This window comes from Lactuca sativa, chromosome 5 (assembly GCF_002870075.4).
Source record: "Lactuca sativa cultivar Salinas chromosome 5, Lsat_Salinas_v11, whole genome shotgun sequence".
In the NCBI taxonomy this organism is placed as follows: domain Eukaryota; kingdom Viridiplantae; phylum Streptophyta; class Magnoliopsida; order Asterales; family Asteraceae; genus Lactuca; species Lactuca sativa.
Genome location: NC_056627.2, coordinates 310,821,669 through 310,831,705, shown reverse-complemented (window position 1 = coordinate 310,831,705; position 10,037 = coordinate 310,821,669). Strand labels below are relative to the sequence as shown.

General features: G+C 34.1%; 2 protein-coding genes across 2 annotated transcripts; one reads left to right on the top strand and one right to left on the bottom strand.

Annotated features, from left to right (window-relative positions):
- Window positions 1–4,516: 4,516 nt before the first annotated feature.
- Window positions 4,517–5,583, top strand: LOC111890750 (uncharacterized). Its single transcript, XM_023886837.2, has one exon. It carries the CDS (start codon window positions 4,735–4,737, stop codon window positions 5,422–5,424), a length of 690 nt encoding a protein of 229 aa, XP_023742605.1. The 5' UTR covers window positions 4,517–4,734; the 3' UTR covers window positions 5,425–5,583.
- On the bottom strand, window positions 5,561–9,381 carry LOC111890749 (probable LRR receptor-like serine/threonine-protein kinase At1g67720). The gene is made up of 8 exons (XM_023886836.3): window positions 8,544–9,381; window positions 7,860–8,311; window positions 7,641–7,776; window positions 7,464–7,535; window positions 7,286–7,354; window positions 6,874–6,945; window positions 6,643–6,714; window positions 5,561–5,799 (listed from the first exon to the last, which is right to left on the bottom strand). The coding sequence occupies exons 1-8, from the start codon at window positions 9,167–9,169 to the stop codon at window positions 5,757–5,759; spliced, it is 1,542 nt and encodes a 513-aa protein (XP_023742604.1). The 5' UTR covers window positions 9,170–9,381; the 3' UTR covers window positions 5,561–5,756.
- Between the last annotated feature and the right edge of the window lie 656 nt (window positions 9,382–10,037).

The window sequence follows — 10,037 nt, the reverse complement described above, 5'->3', positions numbered from 1 at the left end:
TTATCCATTAGGACTTCACCACAAGGCAAGATCTACAACCTTAATCCTATTAAGTCCTTAATGAGACCAAAACTTGTGCATCGACACAAGGTAAATCCAAACATGACTCCTTTCTCATTTCTCGGAAACCTAATGACCAAAAGAGAGCCATCAACAAGCTTTGGAGTTCCTCAAGCTCCCAAAGTATCCAAGAAATGGACCAAAATCCTCTAAAATGAACTCAAACTTGAAACAAGAATAAGGATCAAGGTAAGAACTATATACCTCAAATTACTCAAAAATCAAAAGAGGACGATGGATCCAAGCCAACTCATTGCTTCCTCGCACAAAAATGAACTTCCTTTTTCCTTAAGCTTCACCAAAATCTAAAGAATAAGCTCTAAATTAAGAAAACAAGCTCTCAAACATGTATGGAGGCTAAGGTTTCGTGTTGGGGGGTTAGAGGCTGAGGATGATGCCTTAATCCATGAGTTAAAACCTATAAATAAGAAGAAAACCCTAAAAATTAAGGCTTGGCTGCAATAACTTCCACGTCGTGGCGACCATCAGATATGTGTTCCTTATAATCGGCATGCCACGTCATGGTCCTCTATACACCACGTCATGGCATAAAGTTTTTTCCCAAAAACCTTATCTTTGATCCTTTTAAGTCCTTAATTGATTCATTTTGAAAATCGGGTGTTATAGTAAAAGCTTGAAATTGTCTCAAGGCATCTCTTAGTTTTTTCGGTTTGATGCATACTTGCTAGATGTTTTATGTTTGTTTAACATATTTTATTTTTGGATTTGACTTAGGTCTATGTTTATTTATGATTTTTTTTTCTAGGTTTTATGCATATATGCTATTTTTTAGTTATGGATTTGTTAGATTTTTTTGAGTTTGATGCAAATGTTCTAAATTTTATTTTTATGTTATTTTTTTTGAATTTTTCTAGGTTTGGTGCAATCTTTTATATACAAATTCCACAAGGGTAATAGTATATCCATTGAAGATAGAGATGGGAGATTAGTGGTAATTTTAAGGTTATCAATCATTTTTATATCGTCAACACTAATTCGAGACAAACTAAGTTCAAATTAAGCTATAACCCAAGAGTGGAGGTGCAAAGTGCACATACGGATAAACTAAAGTGAACTTAGGAACATGGGGTCCGGGGGCAGTGCACCTGGTAGGGCTAGAGAGGGAATCACCTTGGCGGAGTACAAAGGGCAGAGCCCCTGATGGTAGTCCTGCTAGCTTATCAGTAGGAGGGGACAAGGGGGCACCCTTATGGAGTGTAAGTCAGCACCCTAGCCTGAAATCAAATCCATATATAAGAAGTATAGTTTGGTAGTTAATTTCCCATAAAAATGAACCATGGTGACTATTAGAAATAGTTGTGTGTTTTCTCTCCAAAAATAATTAATCTAACTTCCTCCTTCTCTATAATAAAGAGGTGTTCGGTTATACATAGAAACACACAAAAATATAATGCTACTGTGCTAAATTTCTGCAACGCAACACACACACACACAGATGTTGGTGATTTTATATCACTAATATTATTTAAGTGTAATAGGATTAATTTGTTGATCAATGTCACCTTAATAAATACTGAACAAGTTAGGATGGTGTGGAGTGTACATTTGTTTAAATTTGTCGTGGTTGAAAGTACACTGCTATTTAGGGGTGAAGCCCCTGAACGAACGGGGGTCCGGGGGCAGCGCCCCTAGGAGCGGGACCAAGGGGTGGCAGCCCTGGTTGGGGTCGAGCTGAAATCCGGATTTTCGGTAAATGCACCCGGTTTTGTGATCCATGTTCTAGACCCAGATTTAAGTTGATTTATGACCGTTTTTGGATAGTTTTAGAACATAAAACTGTCATGTGGCAGTTTTAAGACAGGAAGTTTTTCTTTTTATATGATCATTTCAAAATGAGTTTTGATACTCTTTTTTTTCATAGCATCTTTAATATTCTTTCTTCTGTTTGTCTCATTTTCTGAATCTTATCCTTTTAAAGAATGAGAGTACCACCAAAATATTTTAATCTAAAAGTGTTATACGTGATTTTCAGAATCTCCAAGTGTTTTTACCCCTCTTTTCTAACGAGAGAGAGAGAGAGAGAGAGAGAGAGAGAGAGAGAGAGAGAGAGAGAGAGAGAGAGAGAGAGAGAGAGAGAGAGAGAGAGAGAGAGAGAGAGAGAGAGAGAGAGAGAGAGAGAGAGAGAGAGAGATTATGTAAACATTTTCTCGACTTGTTCTCATCCAAAACAGGTTTATAACATTTAGTTAATACTGTATATGTGATTGATTAAGAAAACCAATGGTTCATTGAAATAAAAGTATTTTACTATGGTGGTTAATTATAATTTGTAAGTACACTAGTTAAGATCTTGGATATATAAGAAAATGATATAATTTCATGGAAAAAAATTAATGGAAGTTATAGAAGAATTAAGGGGAGTGTAGTGTCGAAATTAGTGTATACATAAGTGTTTGTTAATATGCAGCTGTCTAAAACATTAATAAAAACTTGTTAAGAACTCCAAATATCCAAGTAATTACAAAAAAACCTGCATGAAGACAAAAGGATAGAAGGGTAATGAAGTAAAATTAATCTTTGATTTGGTTGGGAGTGGAGCTGTGGCACATGGCAGTCATGTGAGGCCTCCAGTCCACATGCAATGAGAGAGTCTTTCCATGTTATTATGATCACTCATAATAATACCAGCGCCACAGCAGGATTAGGTCAAACCTCTCAACCCTTGACTAATTATCCTTTAATTAAAATTGAGTCCATAATTATGGATCTACTCTATTTTTGTCGGTCAATTATTTTTGATACTCACAATACATTTGGCAAAACCAGTTCTAATTATTTGGAATAAATAAGTGTTAATTAAAAGTTTTTTGTAAGCTTTTGGAATAAATAAAATCACTTAAAACATAAACGTTAAGAGCTATCCGAAATAGATTTTGAATTAATTTCTTTTGTTTAAATAAAATTTTTTAAGTTCCTACTAATGAACAATTCTTTGTTTTATAATTCGGAGTTTTTCCTAAAAACGTTTAGTTAAAAACTCTTAAAGACTTTTTACCGAACGTACCTTAATAGATTGGGCTGTTAGAATTATTAATTTAGAGTTATATATTGAGTATTTTGTAAACCGTTTTAATATTTTTGTTATACATAGTGATTATGAATAAAGAATAATATGCGAAGATAAGTTTGATTTTAAGTGATTAAAAGATTAGTCACCATTGTCATTAGAAAATTAATCTCAATATACAGTGGCTTTATAATATCATTTTTGAGAAGATCAACCTCGGATTTTGTTAAACTATATATAACTGTGTGACATTATCATGGCAATAATTTTGCTTATTATTATATAAATATTACCGTGGTAATAATTTAGCTTATCATATATTAAAGTTAGTTAATTGCCATGGTTTTTATAAGAAAAACAATGGCAAGAGTTGGTATGCCTAATGCTTCCGTTGTATGATACAAAATCGTAAAAGAGTACATATTTTAGGACTGCATTACAAATGTATTTTAATTTATTGTTTTATTGATTAGTTTTTTTTAATAATTTAATTTTTATATATATTTTATGTCTTATTGAAAATAAATGATCTACGAGAAAACCTATTAGACTAGATCGAATGGTGTCATATATGTTACATTTTCACATCACTATTTAACATATTAGCTCAACTTTGTTGCACCTCAAATTGAATTTTGACTTTCTCTATCATTTAAAAAGAGTTGCCGAGCTTCGTGTCATGCCATGGTCTAAGGATGATTTTCCAACGATATTTCACAGTCCATATAAGTATAAGCATGCTGAGGGGCGGTATCGTGCCACCCCTCTAGCTTTCAACCATCAATAATTAAATAATTATGACAAAAATATAAATATTTAATTACTGAAAGTTTTGAAATTATTAAGTGTTAAAATGATCAAAATTATTGTTTTTTTTTTTTATTGTTTTTCTGTATTTTATAGTATTGTTATTTATGTATAAGAAACTAAATAAACTTTATCGGTTGGATATATTTATTTTCTAATATCTAAAACTTTAGCATTCATAATAGGTTATTGAAATTTAGGTTGTGGACTTTAATGGAAGAAAAATCTATCCATCCAATTAATTTGTATATATCAATAATATAGTTAGTGCTTTAGCATCTATTGCTTGAAATCTGGAAAAGGGGCTGGCCTGAATTTATTCGCTTCATTTGTTTCCCACTCTACTCTACTCTATATAGGACAACAAATCATCCAAGCTTTTATTACAACGTGTTTCAATTTTCAATGGTTAAAGGCATCATCATTTAACTTTTTACTTTATAGTAACTAATTTAATACCCATGTCATATTAAATCCGTAACTTTTGGTTACAAATATACAGGAAAAATATAAGTATATATGTAAGTAGTTATCAAATTAACTATCTTAATAATAATCAAAACATTATCATTTTAACTTCTTCTATTTTTTTTTTTTTTTAACTTTTTAATAACTACTATATTTTTAACATAGGTCAGTCACCCTTTTGGTGTTAGGTTTGCATGTGCTCGTCTCATAGCATCGTGGCTCACCTGTTTCAGCTTCACCGGACACCAACGTTTTAATATTCTGACGTCCGTCCAATTCCAATTCAAAGTAACAGCTCACCGCCCCTTTTTCCTTTATATACACACACCACTCCAAACTCAAACACCATTTAACACCTCCCCCAAAAAACCATGACCACCACCCTCTCCTCCGAACCACCTCCGGTAACCTCCAGTCCCCGGATTTCCTTCTCCGCCGACTTCCTCGACGATGCTAACTTCATCTGCATTACACCACACGACAAAGAGAAAGATAAAGAGAAAGAGAGAGAAAAGGAGAAAACAAGGAACGTCGGCGAGTTTGAGTTTCTCTCCGGTGATACAAACACTCCGACGACAATGCTGACGGCGGACCAGCTGTTCTTCGAAGGGAGACTACTACCTTTCCGACAGAAGCAATTTTGCGAGACGCTAGCGAAAATCAACCTGAAAACGGAAGGGAAACCGGAAGAGGTGAAAGAAGATAGTAGTAACAATAACAGAATGAGTTGGTTTATCGATGAAGATCCGTCTCCGAGACCACCGAAATGTACGGTTTTATGGAAGGAGTTGTTACGGTTGAAGAAACAACGCCCGTCTTCTCTCTCGCCCTCTTCCTCTTCTTCTTCGTCTTCGTCGGCTTCCTCCATTGATGATGATTCGAAGAAAGAGAAACATCAGGTGAAGAAGGTTAAAAAGGGGCTAGAGAGAACCAGATCGGCGGGGATTAAAATCAGACCGATGATTAACGTTCCGATTTGCAGTCAAGGAGGAGGGCGGAGCAACTCTCTGCCGCCTCTTTTTGCGCTGAGAAAAAGTGGAAGCGGAGTACTGGACAGGTAGGGATAATTTTAGGTATTAATTTACTGCCTTTCGTTTATGTGTTTGGATTTTGATTGATTAATTTGGGTGTAATTTGGTTTTGATGATTCTTATTTTTCTAGTGCATAATCTTCGTATTAATGTAAATGCAGAACTATAATTAATGTCTTTTTGAATGCATTTCTTTTTTTTTTCAAGATCCAATCAATCAGTGTTTACTTACATTAATCAATCCACAATGTGTATTAAATAATCCAAAAAAATCGATTAACAAGCTTCATAACTTATTAACACAGCTATTGCTTGGGTAAAGAAAAAAGAATCTTGTACATTTCTTCCAAGTACATTTATTTTCAAGCAATTGGTGGGACCAAAAGTTGATTACCAGGTAAAAACCTGAAAAAAAAAAAACAGATAATATGATGAGGTTGAAGATGAACTATAAACAAAAAGATTCCATAGATTTATTATTTAGAGAATCGATTCACGTTAGTTTTGAGTTTTGGAGTTATGCTGGGTTGATGGAATCGTGAAGAAAATAAATAAATCTATTTCACTGAAATGAAAAAGAAGTTTGTTTTTTCTAAAGGAATGGAATATATAATATCTGATTTTTTTTTAGTTTGTTAATTTTGATTCCCTAGCTAAGAAGTTTTTATAAATTCAAATGCAGCCTAGTTTTTATTTACTTAATTTTCAATAACAACAATCTTTTAAAAGTTTCAAGCTGTTTAATTAGATTATAACTTTATTTTTTTTTTTAATAACTAGAAAATATCTTTTTTATTCTTATATTTTATAAATAAAAAGTTGATAAACTTTACATTTTATTTATTTATTTTTATTAATATAAAGTTTGACAAATTTTAACAAAAAAATATCACTGAAAAATTATGTACCAAAATATATAGATAACTTTTAACAAATAGTTAGTTATTCATTTATGAGTAATAGTGTTTTGATATATATAGAAAAAGTAAATAAATCATTGTCTATTTATTATACTATACTAACCCTTTTAGTAAATAGGGTATACTCGTATAAAATTGAATCAAACAACTATATTATAATATGACAACTTGTAAGTCGTCATTACAAACTAAACATGATCTTAGAATCTAATAATACTTTTCGTTATCTTGTTTATATTCTGTTCTTTTTCATTTTATTCCTTTAAAATATCATTCCATGCAACCGAACTAACATGTTAAATTTTAACCCGGTATCCGAAAACTATACCTGAAATTCAATCCGGGTTTCGTTGTGAGTCCGCGTGGAACTTGACCACTGAAATTATTATTTTCCAAGAACCTAAAATAAACATATATTAGAAACAATTAACATTAAATAAATCAGTTGTTAAAAAATAAAAAGCACAAAAGAAGACGATTGTAATATGACCCACAAGAAAAGCAAATTGATGTAACATTAACTTCATACGGATTGTAGTACTATAAGAGATAAACTTACAGTTCACGCAGCCTGTCAATATTTTCCAAAGACGAGGGGATCGGTCCATTGAGATGATTGTCCTCCAAATGTCTGTTTCAAAGAGAAAAAAGGGTAAAAAAAATAAAAACCCATTCATATGTACCATATGGATATATTCGATGAATGATTATAATGGGCTCCATTTTTTTTTTTAACTTCAACCCTTCTCAATATCAATCAATTTTCTCATATATTCACGCTAAACCCATCTAATAATGTACTTGTACTTTTCATCATGATTTTACGTTCAAATGTAACTTGTGACTGATCTAAAATAACACCAATAATACTCTAAGACATTGATTGATTTTAACTCTTGCATACTTCTTGTCTGGTTGACATTAAAAAACCTAAACCTAAAAATATCGAAGAGTGTCTTGCAAAAACTTACATGGTTTTTAACATCTTCAAGGTACTAAAATCAGGAATAGATCCCGATAGGCTATTGTTTCCAAGCCATCTGCCATAACCAAAATTATAAAATTATAAAATTAAACTCGTACGTTTAGGATATTGGTCTTTTAATTTAGAAATAGGGGAGGATTTTTATAAATACATGAAGGGCTTACAAGTCATTTAACGCAGTCAAGTTTACAATGTTGGGAGAAAGAGATCCGGAAAGGTTCATGCTTGTAAGGTTTCTGCAAAGAAAGAGAAAGAAAGGAGTCAAACTACACGATTTTACAGATTACATGTTGTTATTGACTTATTATGAATAGAATCTATAATGATTGTGATGTACTTACATTCCAATCACACGAACATTAGATCCATTAGAGCATGAAATTCCAGTCCATGCGTTTTCCCGGGGTAAACAGGGATCGCCATTCCAATCAAATGGAGGATTTTGAAATCCGTCCTTCAAACTCTTCAATCCAATCACTACAAAACAAGAAATTAAAATTAATTTTTATTCTTTCAGCAGTATGCCAAGAAGATAATGAGATTAGGGCAAAGAACCAGACCATCTCGCGTTTGAGTTCTTCCACCAAATCGTAGCACTTCAAAGATTTCTCCACCGTTAATCAAAGGGGCAAGAGTAGAACCAGGAGCAGGAGTTAGTATGATCTTTGTAGGACCAGAAAGTCGCCATTGGTTAGCAAACAAAGCGACGCCTGTTTGAGGAACCTTTAGATCACTATAATATGTAATACCGTTAATGGTGATGTTGAAAACCCTAGAAGTCCCGGTGTCATCTGCAAAGTAGAGAGCGATGTAGTAGGTCGAGAGCTGGAGAGGTGAAAGAGGCCATTGAAGCTCCAAGGGTTGTGGTTGGCCGACTGTGAACTGTGTCTCGAACACTTTCCGTGGAGGGAGGTTCCAGAAACCAGTAATGGATACGTTTTCTCCTCTTGAAGATGTTGGATTGTTTTCACCATATGGCTCCCAATAACGATCAAATTGATCATCCGGGTATCTGAAGTTACAATCAATCTGTTAGATTTAGTATATATGCTACAAAAATCTTCACATTATTATGTTAATTTCATGGCATCACAATCAAAAGCATGTAATTGGAACTATCGGAGTCGTTTTTGTTCTTATTTGATAAGTTATCAATCTCACTTTTCAATTCAGAATGAAGACAACCAAGACTAGAACATCTAGTTTAATTACTGGAATTGATTGATGAGAATTGGTGGCCATACCTTATTATGGGTCCATTGTATCCAAAGCTATGCCTCGCAACCAATCTAAGACTAAAATTCCCAAAATCCGTCGAGTTATACAAGGAATCAGCCAATAATACGAACTCCAAAGCGGATATAAAGGGATCAGACTCAGTATACGTATTGGAAGCGAGGCAGAGGCTCATTGACTTCCCGCCGGCACGGAATACCCCTTCGTAATACGACGCTGATCGATTGGCGTAATCTTCAGTCGTATTCACCACACTCCAGAAGGTTCCATCCACAATCTGATCAAACACCGGAGGCGAAGCTTGATTGTTCACTCCGCCATAGTAATACGTCGTCCGAACAAGATACTTGGCGGTGCGGTAAACCGGCACGACGTAGCAAAATTTTCTGCGGCGTGAGTTGTTATCGAGGAGGGGAAACGATCGAAGGGTGGAGAGAGTATGCGAGAGGTTCGTTTGCGTGAGGTGTTTGGAGGTGCCGGTGGAAATATAAGCGGTGTCTGGAACCCACTGTCGATTGTCGATCACAGAAGCGACGGTGGCGCCGCAGTCGATGAGTAGAGCCCTGGGTGGTTGGGAGAGGGAAAAGGGGATGAGAGAGAGGGTGAGGAGAAGAGGGAAAAGGTAGAGGAGCATGGTTGAATTTGATGAAGATTGAAGAGTTGCAGGGTCATCATAGGTTTTTGATTGTGATGGAGTGGGAAGAATGAGAAATGTAGTGGAGTTGAAAGGGTCGTTAGTTGACTCAGTAATGGAAGCAAGGAATATGTGAAGTTGGTGAAGGTGATTGGGGAAGGAATCGACGCGGTTAATTGCAACGATGACGACAAACAGCGGCAACTTTGTTATTTAAATATTTATATTATTTGTTTCTTTGAGCAAAAGCGGCAAATTTCGTTTCCAACAAATGTGATAAAAATTTGGTATAGAGTTGACTGCAAATGTTTGGTATATTTCTAATAATTCTTCCACTCGTAAAAATTAGGGGATAATGATTTAAAACGGTAACATCTTTTTTGATTTAAAATTAGGGGATAACTAATGAAAAATCCTGCCTTGTGGGGTTGAAGTTGCAGAGGTAAACAGGTATTTCATACCCTTTTACTACTGTTACTAAATATTTATTTATACATGGATGATGAGTTATTTACAAATCAGACCACATTCACATGTAGAAACGTCTATTCTAATCACAACTTCCCCGGGTTTTTTCTTATTAGACCATTGTAGTTTGAAAAATCCAATTATATCCTCAAGTGTTGTTGTTTGAATGGTCAAGATTGGTTTGAATATACGAAAATCTTTTTATATAATCAGGAGATGAAAAACCAAAAAAGTCAAACTACATTGCTTTTTGATGCTAAAAATGACATTAAAGCATTGAAGTGGTATGGTGCAAAAATAACAATTGAATCCCCGACATCACACAATGCGAGAACAATATTTTCACAAATACCGATAACTAATAATGTATTTTAATTTTTAAAATAAAATAAAATCATTA

What these genes read in the sequence shown, in the direction of transcription:
- LOC111890750 (XM_023886837.2), top strand. Translation starts at nt 4,735, where the DNA reads ATGACCACCACCCTCTCCTCCGAACCACCTCCGGTAACCTCCAGTCCC.
- LOC111890749 (XM_023886836.3), bottom strand. Translation starts at nt 9,169, where the DNA reads ATGCTCCTCTACCTTTTCCCTCTTCTCCTCACCCTCTCTCTCATCCCC. An exon ending in AAGAACTCAAACGCGAGATG is followed by an intron (nt 7,777 to 7,859) that starts GTCTGGTTCTTT and finishes CTTGTTTTGTAG; the next exon opens with TGATTGGATTGAAGAGTTTG. An exon ending in AATGTTCGTGTGATTGGAAT is followed by an intron (nt 7,536 to 7,640) that starts GTAAGTACATCA and finishes CTTTCTTTGCAG; the next exon opens with AAACCTTACAAGCATGAACC.